The sequence below is a fragment of the Eretmochelys imbricata genome, chromosome 6 (genome assembly GCF_965152235.1).
Source record: "Eretmochelys imbricata isolate rEreImb1 chromosome 6, rEreImb1.hap1, whole genome shotgun sequence".
NCBI lineage: Eukaryota > Metazoa > Chordata > Testudines > Cheloniidae > Eretmochelys > Eretmochelys imbricata.
This window is the reverse complement of record NC_135577.1, coordinates 119658802-119677250: the sequence shown is the minus strand read 5'-3', so window position 1 is coordinate 119677250 and position 18449 is coordinate 119658802. Positions and strand designations below refer to the sequence as shown.

Sequence of the window (18449 nt, the reverse complement as noted above, 5' to 3'; positions counted from 1 at the left end):
TTCAGGCTGTTACAGCATGACCATCACTGTGGTATCTGAGCGCTTTCCAAGCATGCCTCAAATGATGTGTGTCATGCGGGTTCATCCTTCTTTCTCTCTCCCTCTCTCCAGCGGGAAGGTTTTGTGCAGATTTTCTTTATTGGCTGGTGTGCATTGTGTTTATATTGACGAAGGAAAGCAAAGTTAAAAATATGCATTTGGCACTTGGAGCAGAAGTGGTGAATTCGGGGGTACTTTTAAAATCCTATGGGATTTGGTCTCACAGTCTTGACCCAACCCCTGAAAACACATTGTTCTACTAGACAGTATATCAGTCCCACCTACATTTGCACAGCAAGGTGTATTTAAAACATGTCGGTCCTAGGTGTTAAACTTTGTTATCTAATGGTGGCGTTAGTGGCTTGTTAAATCATTTTTTTTCCTATCTAAAACAAGTTAAGACAAGCACAAAGACAGCTGGAAATTTATCGTGTTTAGTCATTCCTCCTGGGAGCTCTATTTTCAGAATTTTTCTTCTGCAAATATTATCAATACACACCTGGTGTGAAGCTTGTCTTTAAATTAGCAAGGCTAAAATTAGCAGAGACTTTTTATAGGTACCATGTGGCAGGCTGACTTGAACATCAGTCATTTTTAGCAAGGCTGCAATAAATGAGGTGAACTTTCAAGAAACGTTTCAAAATAAAAAATTCCTTGGCTCCTTCAGCTGGAAGGTAATGGCCTTCAACTTGATCATCATTGGAGATTGAACCTGGGACCTCCAGAACTGTTTCATGTGGCCATCTGTAGCTTGAGTTAAAGGACAGCATACCCTGGCTGGCCCGGTATGTGGATCAGGCACAGACGGGGGCTTATGTTATACACAGCACTGATGTTTTTCCAGTGACTCTAAAACAAGCACAATATGAGATAATAGGGGACTAAATGAACAAACTTTTTTAATTCACCAGACTAACAGCGATACACCTTGTAGGTTCCATTCTGTCCAGATAACCTAGGGGCTTATTACCACTGAATGTGCCTGACAAGTTATAATAATATTAGAGTCTATTGATTATTTCACTCACATATTTTAATGCAAGAATGAGACTGTTCAACACACTGGATTGTTAAAGAATTAAGAATCAGATTCTCCCTCCCGCACCGAGGTGGTGAGCAATTGGAGCTGAGGGTGCTCTATATTTCTGAAAATCAGGTCTAAAGAGCGTAACTTACACAACTTTAAATGTTTGTCAAGTATTGGATTAATTTAACATGCAAAGAGAAGACTTTATTCTGAAGCATACTTTCTCCTCCTGTCCCCCAATCTTTTTCAGGTGGATCTGGAGCCAGAGGGAAAAGTGTTTGTGGTAATCACTCTTACAGGTAGCTTCACTGAAGGTAAGAGAAATATTTTGGCATGTTTTCAAAGACGTTTTTAAATCCATCATTGCTTAAGTTTAAGCTGTCACTCGCTAATGTACTGTAAATATTATGGATCATAGTATTTTTCATGTAAAACTCACGTACCGCTGAACACTGAATATTTTATGAGTAACAAAGGTACTTTTGAAGAGCCTCTTATGGACTGCTTATTCTGTATACGACATGGACCTTTATCATTGTGATCTCTGACCAAGTGAGCTGATTCGTGCCTGATGTGGTTCATTTCTCCCAGGTTATCCTTCAAACTGATAGTTTCATTCACTTGAAATTTCCATGTGAGTACCTTTGATGGGGTGTGCCAAATATATAAATTTCTTCCTGGTAATCTTCATTCCATAATTTCATCCATCTACTTCACAAGTGCTTCTGTTTCAAGAAAGACACATAATACTGGACATCTATACGCTTCTCAGTGCAAAAGTTGCCTTTAAAAAATATTCATTTGTTCTTTCCCTTCTGATTTAAATTTACTTCTATGACTACCCCTTTTGTGAAATGTTTTCAACTTTCCAGTTGTTTCTTCTGATAACAATTAAAGCATGCTCAGGTATGTATGTGAGCACAGATGACTGCTTTGCTACAGGAAGCCATGAAAGCTGGAATGCCTGCTTGGAAAAGACAAAACAGCTTCTTTCCAGCACACACATGTACTTAAGTCGCATTGACTTCAATAAGGTGGAAATGTGAAGGGTATGGAGCTGATCTGTAATAATTTATTAATATTTTATGTGAGGTGGTTATGGGATAGTAAATATGTGGGCGGATTGGTTTATTGGGATGTTTACTATATGCATACACTGGTTTGGTTTAGTTTAGTTCAGTAGCAGGGCTGTTTGGAAGGCAACATAATAGCTCCAAATAAATAACCTCCCACTAAACATGTTTTGAGTCTTTGACAGACAGTGTCTGAGCTATTAGCTGGGAAGATTCTACTTCCAGGTGCCAACCAAGTTCCAAGACTTGTTTCCCCAGCGCTCAGAAGGATTGTAAACAGTCACCTGTCCAGAGTAGGGTTGCCAATTTTAGTTGGACGTATTCCTGGAGGTTTCTTCGATTAACACAGTCTAACCTTTTATTACAATCTTTAATTCCTAGAGACTCCAGGTCAATCCTAGTCCAGAGGCAGGGGCAGCTGTCAGGCAGCTATTCCCAGGGGAGCAGACACAGACACCTGGGTGGGGGTGTGAAGGCCTTAGGCCTTCCTAAACTAACGGAGGGAATGGTTAGCTTTAGGGAAGACAGACATGGGTGTAGGCAGTAAGGAGATGCTGGAAGATCCTTATGTGTTTTGTATCTGGAAGACTCTTCCCAGTGAAAAGGATTAGGAGCTGTTTTGAGAGGAACGCTGAGTTTAATGTTGGTATTTAGATGGTCCTACTGTTCTAGGTGCTCTGTGACTCTGCACTCTGTAGGACTCCAAAGGATGCATGGCTGCTGACCCTGGGTCCTGTCCAGTTCCCGATAAAGTCAATGGAAGGATTCCCATTTACTTCAATGGGAGCTGGAGTGGGACTCATAATTTTGCTAAATAGTCTTTCAGTATCTGGCACAGGTGTTCTATTCTGTTTCTTTACTGAGACTCTGCTTTTCTCCTACTGTCCGTACATTTGCAGAGTCCCACAAAGATCCGCTGGGTTTTGTCCTGGTTTTGGTTTGAAAATCCGCATACTACTTCTCAGTGGTGTCATTTGTATTTGGCTTTTTTCTGGTGTCCCTGTTCACTAAGCCATGTGTTATTCCAGACCTTGGTCTATGCCACCTGTGAAATTATCTCATTATGTTTATTGTACTTGATTCAGTTTCCCCCCTGCCCCCAGCAGTGCCAGAGTGGGAATTCACTTCCAGGATTAGGAATGGGGTGGTAGCTCTGCCATTCTTTGCCAGGGAAGGGAAATTTAAACACAGAACCTGCTCAGAAGATGTGCTGATTCTGCACATCACCAGGGTGCTCTGGTCCCACCTCATCCCTAGCCGCCCCCTCCCACTTTGTGGGCTGTGCCAGGTGGCTCCAGCCCTTGATAGGAGTGGGAGTTGTTCACAGCTTGCACCTTCGCTGTGGGTAGGCCTCGAGGGCCTCACAGCCTGTCTTCTCCCTGTGGAAGTCAAGGATCCAGGCCGTGAACCTGACCCACTATTGATAATCTTCTCTTAGTGGATTTGACTTTAATGAGGTATCTCATCTGCAACAAATTATTTATAAGTGAATTCATCACTTGTCACAGGGGCCGGGTGTCCCTGGAAGATCATATATCAACGAGCTACAGCACAAGTAGCAGTGTAAGCTTCCCTTTGTGTCTCAGCACCGTCCCTTCAGTGTGTGCCAGCCTTCACCTGAAGAGACAGCTTTGTCCTCCTGTCCAGTTATTCATTGTTTATAGAGCTCCAGCATTGCGCCAAGTGTCTCATTTTCAAAAACGATATAGGCATTTCGAACTCTAGACTCATTGAGACTTAGGAGCCTGAGTCATTTTTAAATATGGGACTTAGGGTTCTAAATTACTTGATCACTTTTGAATATGTTACCCCTCTATCAGTTATTTCACCTCTGTGAGTCTGCTAACAAGAGTGCCACGTCTGAGTGCTGCGATGCAGATGCCTGTTTGCTAGGAGTCTGTCAAGTCACAGGTGACAGAAAAAATTTTCAGTCGGTGATTTAAAAATGAAAATTTCCATATCCCTGTCAGAGGCTGACTGGCCCTTAAAAGGAGTTGGCCCCATCCCCACCCATGACTTATCAGCTGCCTCCCAGCTGCAGGAGGGCCTACAGAGTGTAATCCTGCAGGGGGCAGGCTAGGAAGGAGAAGGAGGCTTGCCTTAACACCCAGCCAGATGGCCTACAGAGACTAACTTTGTAGGGAATAGATGGGGCCTCTGTGGAAGACCCCAAGTCAGGGGAAAGGACATTACTGCGATGTTGAACTTGTGTCAAATCACTTTATTTTGAAGAACTAAAACAAAAGCACTGAAGAAAAAGGGAGTGCAATCCTGTGGCTGGAGAGTGTTTTTTGGTGTGCGAGCCAGTGAGGTAGCCCATCGGCTTGCAATACCACTGCCAGTCGCTGAGCTCACACAGACACACTGGTGTTTGTTTTCTGCATTGCATAAAAATTCTCATCCCACGTCCAATCAGTTAGTCACACAACCTTAACTCTGACCTCATCTATTTACTTGTAACAAATAGGGCAAGGTAAACTTACCAGTGCAAGCATGTCTGTACCAGAAAATTGCCCCAGTTTAACTAAAAATAGATTTTGAATCACTCTAGTTAAACTGGTGAAATTCTTTAGTACAGACAAGGCTTTCTTCTAGCTGAGGTTGGAGTTAAGTGGGGAGCAGGGAGACCAGCAACTTTGCCAATGTTCCCTGGGATGTATTTCTAGGCTGTAGTGAGCCTGTGCAGCATGGATCCCAGTTTGACAGGCCTGCTAAGGTCCATGACCCAGAGGCCATGAATCACTGAGGTTCACCAGATAGAGAGGCTGCCTGTTTAGCCATCTTTGGATGCAACTCTGTAGGTAACAGGGATGAGGGAGAGGGAAAGAGTTGTGTCCAAAGTTGCCATGTGAAACGGAGCTAGCAGCTCCACTACAGAGATAGTTTGGGTCTCTGGCTTTATAGCTTACCAGAAGTGAGCCCAGGCCAGGTATGTCAGATTGGGACTTCCACTGTCAAGGCTTGATCTCTCTAGAGACTTTGGACTTGGCAGGAGGAGTCAGATGGCATGGGATGTGAATGAAGGGGACAGAGAAGCCATGATGAGGTACTGCCAAGAGATGTAGCCAGGAGCTAGATAGGGTGAGTGGGCAGGAAGGCCAGTAGAGTGGGATGTAGCATGGGAGAATGGAAGTACCTGGTGGATCTGTGCAGTTCCATGGTCTTTGGTTTGTGAAGCTTAGTTAAGTAATGAAACATAAGGTAAGCAACTCTTTGGCCTTGTCTAGATTAGTATTTAAAGATGTGATAACAACATCACATCACATCTTTAAATCCTAGTCAAGACGTGCCCTTTTTGTTTAGGTGTAAAATTTGAATGTGCCCTAGGCCTGAGTTGTTGTTGTTGTTACCTGGTCAATTTTGGGCACCCCGCCTACCGAGAGCTCAAGGCGTGACCTGGTCAATTTCGGGCACCCCGCCTATCCAGGGGGTCAAGGTGTGACCTGGTCAATTTCAGGCACCCCGCCTGCACGCTACGGAGGGTTTAAGGCATGACCCAATCAATTTAGGCACCCCCACCCTTTCCTTTCAGAGGGCTCAGTGTGTAAGGCACCTATCCTTACCCACGGGGCTCAGGAAGAAACCTGGTCAATTTAAGTACCCGCCCTTTTCCTCAGGGCTCTATGGGTCTGCGGAACCTTTTCCCAGTGAAAGAGCCTTACACAGTTGTGCTCTAAACATCTATTTATTAGCAACAAACACAGAATACATCTACCAAGCAAATCTTTTATGCTCACCACTTCCACTGTACAAATTTCACCCAATGGCCAGTCAGGATTAATTCATCTGTGGGTTCCCGGTGATGCCTCTGCACGTCATGGTCGTGCAGAGGGGTCAGAGTTCCAGCAGCTTGATGTTGAGCTGCAGTCTGGAAATGGTTCCCAAAGAGCATTGTTTTTTATTTACATCATATAGGTAAAACTAGCTCCCTCCTTCAATTTACTAAACCTGTCACACTATTTCACGCTCCTAAATAACAAAAATGTTAACCAATTACACACTGGCATCTATGTGTCCTCCTTCCTGCCCAAGTTCTTTACATTTTATTTTTCATGCCCAAATTGTAACTTAATTGTGACCTTTATTTGAACACATGGTCAGCATAAAGCTCAGGTCTGAGCTTATTTTACCATTTGTTGAGTCTCTTTGTGTATTCTCCCTAATTTCCCAGCGTCTTTACAACCTTGGTGGGTATAACTCTCGTTAGGGACATTCCTGGGGTGGGGGTGCTTTATCAGCAGCAGAACATTCCTTTTTTCGATTTTAGTGGTGAACTCCCTGAGTTTCACCCAAGGCTGGTTTAATATGGGGTTGATCAGGTCTCAGGTGCGTGTGTTCTCTCTCTCACACACACAGTCTGGAGTCTGTGGGGACTGTGATTCTTTAGTTGCAGGGAGGCAGCGTTTCTAAAAGTGCATTTAAAAATGTTTAATCTTCAAAAATCAGTAAAAAAACAAAACAAAACGGGGGAGGGGGAGGATTAGGGTGAGTTGTTCAGGTTCTAAACACCTCCAGAGTGGTACTACCCCTGGGGAGGCTTGATATACTGGTTCAAACTGGATTTCCCAGAGACCCTCGACAAAGAAAGGACTTTTGGCTAAAAGGGCTGCATTTAAACTGACTAAGGGCCTTCTTTCGAAGCCAGCAAACAGGCAGGACTTTCTCTCCAAAGGCCCCAATCCTTTGAGAAGGGTTGGAAAGGGCACCATAAGACTGATGGGTGATCTCTAGTAAGATTTTAGCATGTATAGGAACCTTTATTGTTTTTTACAAGTATTCCATGTAATGCTTTCCCCTTAAGAATAAAGGTGCTTGCTTAGAAAGAGCCAGGTGATAACTTGTAACTGCTGGCAATATGCTGTTCAGAGCCCTTGGAGAGAAAGCAAGGCACAGGGTCTGTCCTTTAGTCAGACTGGCTTGCTGGGGATATCGCGGTGTAGGGCAGGCAGCTGCACAGCCTTAAAACCCCAGTCAGCAGGAAGAGAGACATGGATCTCTGCCCAAGAGAGGTGATGGCTGGGAGGCAGAAACCTTAAGTGGGTGCCCTCGAGCGACAACGGAGGGAGAATACATGTTCAGTTATCCTGAATCTGTGACACCTACCTCACAATGGTGTTGTGCAGATAAATCCCTCCCTATATTAATGACCCTCTTTTAGCCCTAGTGTTACTACTTTATTCTCAGACCCTATTTCCTTCACTGGACAACCCATTGATATTATTTAGTAGGGATTTGGTGGAAGGATATTCTTCAGTCAACTCCAAGTGGATGCTACTGAATATTAATTTAACTGAATGGCATCCTTGTTTTTCTCTGAAGACTTCCTTACTTCCTCAAAGGGAAGCTCCTGTGAGGATGGCTCATCTTTCTTCCAGCACTGGCTTGCTGTTCTGAGACATGGAAATATGCCAGTTACTTGGGTTAAAAGTACACATCATTTTTGTTAGGAGGGGAAAATGGTGCAATAGGAAGAGAGAAAAAGTGACTTTGAGGATAATTTAGCCATGGTCTCTCTCTGTTTTCTAGCTGCGTTGAGCAAATGGGCTCGTATCTCTGTGCAAAACAGGATTTGACAAAAATTGTTTTGCTCTCTCTGCTTATTATTCTGTACAGACTCCCCTCCTGTTCAGCTTGTATTTCCTGTGTGAACCCACCAAGACAGAAATAATTAACCTCTCTGCCTCAGACTGTGATCACCACATGCTTGACACACACATGTTACTGACCGAGTTCCTGCTAGTGCTGCGAACATTGCACAAAGCAACCAACTGCAATTTGTTGCTGCAATTAATACTCTATTGTGGTGGAAAGAAACACCAGCTTTTTCTTTTTTTAAAAAAAGATCTATTTCACAGTCCTTTTTCATCTTTTCATGTAGTTGTAGGTCAAGATTTTCAGACGAGGCTAGTGATTTCGTGTGCCTCCGTTTTTGGGTGTCCAACTTGAGACACTTCAAAGAGTCTTGATTTTTCCAAAGGGTTGTGCTCAGCACTTTCTGAAAATCAGGTCCTTTTAAAGGCGAACACCCAAAATCACTACATACTTTTGAAAATAGTGATCATCAGTGCTCTTTCATTTAACATTATATTTTTTATTATTGGTTTTTTTTGAATGGGCTTTTAATACTTAGTTTTTTGGTTGTTTTCTCCCCACTACTTCATAGTGGATGGCTTCTTTTTGCTGGAAGCCAGTTAATGCCCATTCTATCTCCAATACATGAACATGAAGCATACCTTGTGAAGCCCTTGTCTTGAGTAGCATGACGTAGGGACACTTTGTACACAGGACTTAGATGGAGGAGGTACCTTGTCATGAGAAAATGGCTCTCTCTCAGCAGTGTCTTATGACTGGGGAAGACCCATCTGAATATTGGTTTAAAGGCAATCACCTTTGTGCCTTTTTTGATACAGCTCCCTAGGCATTGTGTGATCACTCTTAGATCATCCATAAATTTCCAGCCCTATGTTTTAAATCCCTTTTAAAAATCACTTCTGCTTTAAGTCCCTCTGAAACACTCTGTGCTGTCTACAATGAATCTAATTAACAGTATAAAATTCCCTAATTATTTTCCCCTTCTCCTAACCTCTGTCTGCTTGTGGTCTGTCTGTCCTTATACTGTCAAGTATCAGAGGGGTAGCCGTGTTAGTCTGGATCTGTAAAAGCTGCAAAGAGTCCTGTGGGACCTTATAGACTAACAGACGTATTGGAGCATAAACTTTCGTGGGTGAATACAAGGTTAGTTCAATCAGGGAGGATGAGGCCCTCTTCTAGCAGTTGAGGTGTGAACACCAAGGAAGGAGAAACTGCTTTTGTAGTTGGCTAGCCATTCACAGTCTTTGTTAGAAGAGGGCCTCATCCTCCCTGATTGAACTAACCTCGTTATCCCTAGCCTGATTCTTGCTTGCATATTTATACCTGCCTCTGGAAATTTCCACTACATGCATCTGAAGAAGTGGGTATTCACTCACGAAAGCTTATGCTCCAGTATGTCTGTTAGTCTATAATGTGCCACAGGACTCTTTGTACTTATACTGTGAGCTCTCCAGGGAATGGACTGTCCCTTCCTCAGTATCTGTAAAGCACCTAGCACATCCTGCATGCTACCACAGACAAATATGTTGTATAGCCATGAGACATTACTGATATAGTTCCATACTCTAATCACTCTTTATAGTCCCCAGCAGTTGTTTGATATTGTGCCTTTTATGGAGCTTCACTCAGATTCCTTTCTTAGTCTGTGTGAAATGTGGCACTCTTCTTCAGATAAGATGAGTGATACACAGAGTTTGTGCAATTTACGCAATTTACATTAGTGGTTTTGCAGCTCTGTCAGTGCCCTCTGCAGGTATTCTGTGAATCAGCCATGATTCAGAATGAATAGAGATGAACTATAAATTAAGACCTGCCATCCATTTCCTGTTCCCATCCCTTATTCTACTGAATACTGACTTTGTTGTAAAAGGGGAAATCAGTAATTTTTATATGGTAGAAAGACCCACATGCAGTATGTATTAATTACTCTCAATACCAAGTTATCCAATCACATGCCCAGAAATCGAGAAATCAGTGGGACTGCTCATGGACTTATAGTTATGCATGTGCTTAAGTGCTTTGCTGAGGTAGGGCCAGAATGAGCACAGAGAAACCTCAAGTATGTAGCTGAGAGATGGCATGAAACTCCTCTCCATTGGAACTCCAGTAGCATAAGGCTATCTTAGTCTGCTGGCAGGCTACTTTGCACATAGGGTGTAGCATTATGCTTACAAAATATACACACATTATTATTATTAATTATTTGTGTTACCATAATGCCTAGAAGCCCTAGTCACGGACCATGACTCCTGTGTTTGTACAGCATGTAGCACAATGAACAAAAAATCTCTCACCGAAGAGCTTTAAATCTAAATATAAAACAAAAGACAACAGATGGATCCAAACAGATGGGAGTTTACCGGGAGACAGTGAGACAACACAGCATCTATCTTGCTTCTTATTCCTTTCCATTTTGACCAAGGTTACTTGAAACCAATACTATGAATTCATTCTGCTGAGTTGATTTTAATAAAATTAACAGTACAGAATATAATAATCCTTTCCATTTTAGTGCTTCGGACTCGTTTGAACTTGCCTAGTTTTTCTAAATTGCCACTCAAAATCATAGTTCCATCATAAAATTCCATTCTGGGTTCCCCCCGCCTTTCTTGTTCCAGTCCTTTGTTTTGAAGAGCCAGGAAAGAGAAAAGACAAATTGAAGCTATCGGCTAGAAATAGAACAAAGAGAATGTTCAGCAGACAAACATTCGATAGTGCAGATTTGGCACCTGTTCCTGAATATTTAATGACAGTAGGTGGTGCTGCTGCCGCCAGGAGACCAGAACCTGCCTGTAAACCAGAAAAACCTCTGCAATTTGTAACTCTCAATCTCAGGCAGATGGTGTATTTTTGGATAGTAATATATCCTTTTTTGTATCTTTAGTTTCTTTTAATACTTGTTTTTATTCTCAAGTGTTTTTCTTTTATAATAATAATTTAAAAATTGTCGTCTTTTCCCCTGCCCCGTCCTTCCCCTCCTCTCCATAGGCAGCTGTAGAGGTTTCAAGACAGGAAATATTTAGTTACACGGCTTTATTGAGTCATCAAAACATTCACCTGACAGCTAGAGACAGTGTTGAGACCACTGCTTATCATGTTGACCACTTTTGTCTCATTGTTTCCTTGTACTCCCCCGATTTCCTGTATCCATCTATTTGTTGTCTATTGTCCTTACTCTGGTCTGGTCCAAACTGAAAAGTTATATCAGCATTGCTGTGTTGGTGAGAGGTGTGAAAAAAACACAGTGCTAACCTAATTGGCAATGTAGATGCAGCTATGTGGATGGAAGAGGCCTAGCTAGCATCATTGGGGAGGTGGTGTTCCTACACTGACAGAAAAACCCCTTCTGTTGGAGTAAGCTGTGTCTACACTATTGGGTAAAGCCGGCTATAGTTACTGGCTACACTATAGCTATGCCAAAGTAGTCTCCATAATGTAGACATACCCTTTTATTGCAAGCCCCTTAGGGCAGGGACAGTCTTTTTTGTTCTTTGTTTGTACAGGGCCTAGCACAATGGCATTTTGGCCCATGACTGGGGCTCCTGGCTCTATGATATTACAAATAATAATAATATGGACATGCACAAGGATTGATAAGATTCCTCCTCCCGGCAACAGCTCCTGGCTCCCTAAACTTTCACACAGAAATCATATGGAATTTTTCTTTAGGCTTGTAATTATTTCCAGCCCTTTCTCGTGGCTCCAATAGACTGATAGCTCTGAACTTTTGGATGTGTATCTCAGCCAACTTCTGAACATTTAAAATGTAACCCCTCATTAGTTACAACTTCTGTCTGCTAAACTTCAAGGTGTCTCGTCCTATATTTAGACTGTAAACTGTTTGGGGCAGGAACTGTCTTTTTGCTATGTGTGTAGAGTGCTTAGTGGAATGTGCTATTGCGATACATATAGTAAGTAATAGTGTAACTTTACAGGGGGTCCTGTTTACACTATGAAAAGCCACCTTCTGTTAGGAAGGCCACACAAGACAGCAGCACTGGCGCTGTTAAAAAAGATTTGGTTTTGCAGTAGAGGAATTTGATCCTACAAGGAGAAGTGCCCCAGAAGTACTGAATGCCTGTATTTCCCATTAAAGTCAATGGGAGCTGAGATGCTCAGCACCATGCAGAATTTGGTTTGAGTTGACCAAACTGTGTTTTTATGCCCATCTTAGTAGAGCCCAAGGGTGTAACATGATTTGAGAATGCAATTAAACAAAGGTCCAGTTCGCTGCGAGTATGTCAAACACTGTCATACTGTAGTTGGGTCAGGCACCATGACAGGTTTCCATAGCATAGAAAACCAAAGACTAAGACTTCAGCATGGTTCTGTATTCTGGTTAAAGCATGATTTAGTCCTATGCGATACAGTCAAAATCAAACTGAGTTTTAACACTGTCAGGACACTATCCTTCCTATAACGCGGTACCCTCCTCCCTCAGCAATAAAATTTCTAACACAGATGCCTTGTTAGATTCTTCCATAAGAAAAAAGAGAGAGACTAGTCCTGATCTTTCGTTCCCTCTCCCCCACCCATACATTTAATATGTGGTTTTCAAGCGGTTTAAGAAGTCAGGTGAGTCATTTGTTTTGAGAAGTAGGTAAAAACCAAATGGAAATAGGAACGGCAAACTTCTAGTTCCCAACAACCAGATATAGCTTATAACAAGCTGATGAATTGACGGGTGATTAAATGGGCCAGTTTAACTTAAAGGTTACTGGCCCAGACAAAAGCATACAGAGGCATGTGTTAGGCAGTGTACATGCACTTACTAAAAGACAGTCTCTGTCCCAAAGAGTTTACAATCCAAATAGACATAGAGTGGGAGAAAAGAAGTATTGTTGTCTTCATTTCACAGACAGGGAACAGAATCATGGAGGGATTCAGTGACTAGCCTGAGGCCACACATGATGCAGAGCAGCAAGGAGAAGTTTTATTACCATGAGAGGATGGATCTGGAAAAATAAATTATCTCAGTAGTTACCAAGGGAATTCATTAGGGCCTGCTGAATGGTCACTTTACACTGTACAAGAACATGTGCAGTTGTAGGGCCGGATTTTCAGATGCACTCAGCTCTGCTACCACTGATGTCTCAAAGGTCCATTGACTTTCATGGAAGCAGAGAAGGGCAGTGCTGAGAGCTTTGGAAATTCCATCTCTATTGTTCCCTTGACAGGGCACAAGAAGCTTGCACAACCCAAAAGACTTTCAAGCTCAGCAGATACCACAGCTCTCTGGATATCAATAAGAAGCTTGGTTCTGAAGGCCAAACTGTTCATTAGCCAAAGCAGAGGCCAAGTAACAGGGATGGGCTAGGTCCCAAAATTAAGACTGGGGAAGATCCTGGTCCCACAGATTTCAGGAAGATTTGGATTCAGGTTAAGGAAAAGGCAGACCATAAAGAGCCTGATCCTGAAAAGAGATAATGTGATTGGCCCAATATTACACAGGGAGTCTGACACAAAATAAATACAGATCACCTGAGATCTAGTCCTTGGCCTTGACCACAGGGCATCCTTCCTTCCTGGAAATAATCCACTTGAGTTTAGTAATTATTGGAATAATCCTAGCACACAGAAAGATTTTCTGTTGTAATTCAACACTAGTCATGTTATATTTTAAAAAATAAACCAGAAAATATCTGCCAGACAAGTGTGCATACCCAAACCTTGGGGATCTTATATAAATTTAGCAAATAACATCAGGGTTAAATTATACCCTCAGCTAGCTGTGTTGTGTGATTTTTGAAGCTTATTTATAATATACAAGATCACCATCTGTTCCACGATCTCGGAATTTCTGGTCATAATGAGGAACAGAGTTTTTCACTTCATTTTAACATATTTTCTTGGACGGGTACTGGTGGCTTACTCAGCGTCATTCCCCTTGAAGACAACGTTACTTTAATGTTAGTGTTATGCCACAACAAAGTGGATTGACAAACTATATCCAAAGGGAGAAGGGCCTGAATCTGTCAAACTCTGCGATCTTGATAGCTTGCAAACTCTGTGGTTGGCAGTGGAAAGCAAAGATACAGAGGATGAGTATTTGCTGTACAGCTTGCACGTAAGACCTAATAGGCTCATCGAGTATGGAGAGGGAGCAAGGGATGAGGGAGCAAGGGTTCCAGTTTTGAGGGCTCCTGTGCAACAGAGCCAAGAGGAGCAAGTGGGAGAAGGTCCTGGAGCCAAAATGGGCGATTATGAACTTGTAGCCTGACTTCCTGTATAATAAGAGAAGAAATTTTTAAATTGGTATATAAGCAATGTTAGCAGTCTGGGTAATAAGCAAGAAGAATTGACAGTTCTCATTGATGGGAAGAAATTTGATATAACTGAAATCTGGTGAGATGATTTGCATGATTGGATTGTTAAAATCACTGGTTACCACCAGTTCAGGAAGGATAGAATGAGTAGAAGAGGTGAAGGGCTGGTGTTCTACATTAAAGACACTGTTTCCTGTTTAATTTTTTGGTGACTCAGAACCTCAGGATCTTGAATGCATAGAGATCAATGGGCTAACTAACAAAGCCGAGGAGGGAGTACTGGTGAGAGTCCGTTATAGTCCACTGACTTAAACTAGAGAACAGGATAAATACCCCGTGAACACCTGTCTGTATGGTGTGGAAAGAAGAAAAAATGTGTTGTTATGGGGACTTAATTTTAGGAGACATATGCTGACGGTCTCATGCAACCAGTAGCAAAACCTCATATTTCCAAAAATCATAGCTGGTGATTTTCTAACACAAAAAGTACTTTACCTAACACAAGGGTAACTATTTCAGATCTCATTATGATGGGTGGAGATGAATTAATCAGTGGACTGGAAGTTGGTGGAAGCCTAAGGCCTAGTTGTTATGTCCAGATCACACTCAATACGGACAAACAAAGGGCAGTCCCGACTAGTTTTTTAATTAGGGTGGTCAAGCAATTAAAAATAATCACAATTTAAAAAATTAATCACACGATTAAAAAAATGAATGGCTATAATATGAAATACATGGCAGAATGCAGGTAAAACAGAGCAGGAGACATACAAGTTTCCCGCAAGGAGGTCAGTCAAAATTTAATTAGCACTTTTTTTTCTTTTTCTTTTTTTTTTTAACAAGTGTCATCAGCATGGAACCATGTCCTGTGCAATGGTGGTCGAAGCATGAAGGGGCATACGAATGTTTAGTATATCTGACATGTAAATACCTTGCAATGCCGGCTACACAAGTGCCATGTGAACACCTGTTCTCACTTACAGGTGACATTGTAAATAAGAAGCCGGCAGCATTATCTCCCATAAATGTAAACAAACTTGTTTGTCTTAGTGATTGGCTGAATAAGAAGTAGGACTGAGTGGAATTGTAGGCTCTAAAGTTTTACATTGTTTTGTTTTTCACTGCAGTTACGTAACAAAAAGGAAAAATCTACATTTCTAAGTTGCACTTTCATGATAAAGAGATTGCATTATGGTACTTGTATGAGGTGAATTGAAAAATACTATTTCTTTTGTTTATCACTTTTACAGTGCAAATATTTGGAATAAAAATAATATAAAGTGAGAACTGTATACTTTGTATTTTGTGTGGTAATTTAAATCAATATATTTGAAAATATAGAAAAACATCCAAAAATAGTTAATAAATTTCATTTGGTATTCTATTGTTTCACAGTGCGATTAAAACTGCGATTAATTGAGATTAATTTTTTTGAATTAATCACGTGAGTTAACTACGATTAATCAACAGCCCTATATAAATAAATAAATATCACTATAGAAGGACTAGTATCCCAAAGCGGAGATAAATTATGAGTGAAATTGATTGAGGAGGGAATAGAAAAATTTGAATGATTAGATGGTCAAAAAAGCCATGATTCCACAATCAGGAAAGAGGACAATTTTAGGTAAAAATGTGATGTCTTGACCCTTTAAATGTTTGAGCACTCCCCTTCTCCAGTGCACTTTTGCGTTGGTTTGTATTGGTTTTAGTTTTGCTGCAAGAACAATAAAGCAAGCACAGGAAACAGCTGTGTTTCTGTCAGCTCCCTCTTGTGTCTGTATCTATCTCCTAGTCTACTGGGTCCAGAACTTGTAACAAAACCCCATCCTGGTTCAGCAGGGAACTGAAGACCTCAATTTAAAGAAAAAGGTGTGTGGGTTGGAGGAGAAGGGAAGTAAATAGCAATCAATATATACATCAGGGAAAAATCCATGGCTGGCAGGGCTAAGGACAATATAAGAAGATGTTTTAAGTACCAATGTACATTGCCAGAGTCACAGTAATACGCCAGCAGCCCCCCATCAGCTCTGCCCCCGCTCCCAGCGCCTCCCGCCCACCAGCAGCCCCACCAATCAGTGCCTCCCCCTTCCTCCCCGCACCTCCCGATCAGCTGTTTCGTGGCATGCAGGAGGCTTGGAGCGGAAGGGAGAGGAGCGAGGGCACTGCAGGCTTAGGGGAGGGGGCGGGAAAGGGTGGAGTGGGGGCAGGGCCTGTGGCAGAGCCAGGGGTTGAGCAGTGAGCACCCCCCAGCACATTGGAAAGTTCTGTAGCTCCAGCCCTGGAGTTGGTGCCTTTACAAGGAGCCGCATATTAACTTCTGAAGAGCCGCATGTGGCTCTGGAGCCACAGTTTGGCCACCCCTGCATAAGACAAACCCCTTGTTAGATAGAGATGGTAACCTAGTTAATGATGCAGAAAAGGCAGATGTGTTCAGCAAATGTTTCTAGGTTATATTTAGAAAGAAACAGGCTGTTGTAACTAACGAGAATGGATTTTAAACATCATCTACTAGTGACAAACATTTTAAAATCAGCAGGCTCAGATAACTTAAAAGTCTTCACAGAGTTAGCCAAGGAGAGCTCTGGCCCAGAGATGTTAATTTTTAATAAATGTTGCAATACCAGGGAAATTCCAGGAGACCAGAAGAGGCCTAGTGCCTGTGTTCAAAAAGGGCAAATGACATGACATGACCTGGGTAATTATAGACCAATTAGCCTGACATCAGTCCCAGGCAAAATAATTGAAAAATTGCTACAGGATTCAAATAAAGAATTAAAGGATGGGAATATATTTAATGACAGTTCAAAAGGTTTTATGGAAAATCTGTTTTGTCAAAACGGATTTCATTTTTGGGTAAGATTACAAATGTGGCTTATAAAGGCAACTGCATAGATGTAACAAATGCAGTGTAGTTGTAGCTGTGTCAGTCCCAGGATATTAGAGACACCAGGTGGATGGATCTTTTATTGGACCATCTTCTGTTGATGAGAGAGACAAGCTTTTGAGCCACACGGGGCTCTCCTTCAGCTGAGGGGAAAGGTACACCCAGTGTCATGGCAAAATGCAAGGTGGAACAGGTTGTTTAGCATAAGTAGTTAGCACATATTGTAAGGGATCATTCAAGGTACAGTGGGCCTTTAACACCTCTGTAGTCATAGGACAAAAAGAGGGGATTCGTGGGTTACAGATTGTTGCAATAAGCCATAAATCCAGTTTCTTTGTTCAGTCCATTATTTTTAGTGTCTAGCAATTGTTACAAATTGTTAACGTTATCGTGTTAGTTAAGCTCCCAGGCTCATCTTTTGAAAGTGTTGTGTGGGTTTCCTTTGAGGATGAGGACTCGGGGTCAGATATAGAGTGAGCACTTTGTGAAAAGTGTTCACCTGCGGGTGAGAGGGTGTTTTTGTCTTTTATCATTTTCCTGTGTGAATTCACTCGAGAGCATAGTTATTGTCTGTTTTCACAGACATAGTTGTTTTTGGGGCATTTAGTGCACTGGATGTTGTAATAGGCATGTGTAGGATCCGCGGGAATTGAAAGGCGTGCTGTGGGGGGTGTTAATCATTTGTAGCAGTGGAGATGTGTCTGCAGGTTTTGCATCTGTTGTTCTGGTAGGGTCTGGTTCCGCTTTGAGTTGGTGTGTCCTGGTCTGTGGGGTGCTTGTTTCTTCTTCTGATGAGCTTGGAGGATTGTTTGAAGGCCAGAAGGGGGATTTCTTTCAGGATGGGTTCCCCATCACATATGAGTTGTAGTTGTTCGATGATACCCCCGTATAAGTTCTGGTGTGGAGTGGTAGGTGACAACGAGGGATGTGTGTGTGTGTGTGGGGGGGCTTTATTTCTGTATTGAATCAGGTTCTCTTGGGGTATTTGGGTGTCCCTTTCAATGATGCAGTCTAGTTCTCTGGTGGAGTGTCCTTGCTTTGTGAAGACAGTTTTAAGACTGTTAAGTTGTGTATCCTGGTCTTTGTTCTCAGAACATGTTTTGTGATATCTGAGTGCCTGGCTGAAAAAAAACAGAGTTCTTGCTGTGTTTGTGGTGTACTAAGTAGAAAGGTAATTGTATCTGTGTATATGGCATTGATGAGATCAATACTCTGTACATTTCTGGTGTCCACATTTTAAAACGTTGAAAATTTGGAGAGAGTGCAGAGAAAAGCTGCAGCTGTGATTTGAAGTTTGGAGAAAATGCCTTAGAGCAGTGGTTTTCAACACGCGGGCTGTTTGTGGACCAGTCAACACACAACTGCAGCCCATGTGACATCCTCAGGGCCACACAGGTAGTATAGATATAGTGTGTGGGTACAGCCCATATAACACACAGAGAGCTGCATATGTGGCCCTCAATAGTGAATAGGTTGAGAACCAATTACTTAAATTGGGAGACTTAAAGAGCTCAATCTATTTAGTTTATCAAAGAAAAGACTGAGATGTGGCTGGATTACAGTAA

The 18449-nt window shown here is 42.1% G+C and overlaps 1 protein-coding gene across 1 annotated transcript in view; it reads left to right on the top strand.

The window, feature by feature from the left end:
* PRKCH (protein kinase C eta) overlaps positions 1–18449 on the top strand; it is a 167696-nt gene that overhangs the window by 29872 nt on the left and 119375 nt on the right. The window contains exon 2 of the mRNA XM_077820580.1: positions 1317–1380. Coding sequence (XP_077676706.1) covers positions 1317–1380 — 64 coding nt within the window. The remainder of the gene's footprint in view (positions 1–1316; positions 1381–18449) is intronic.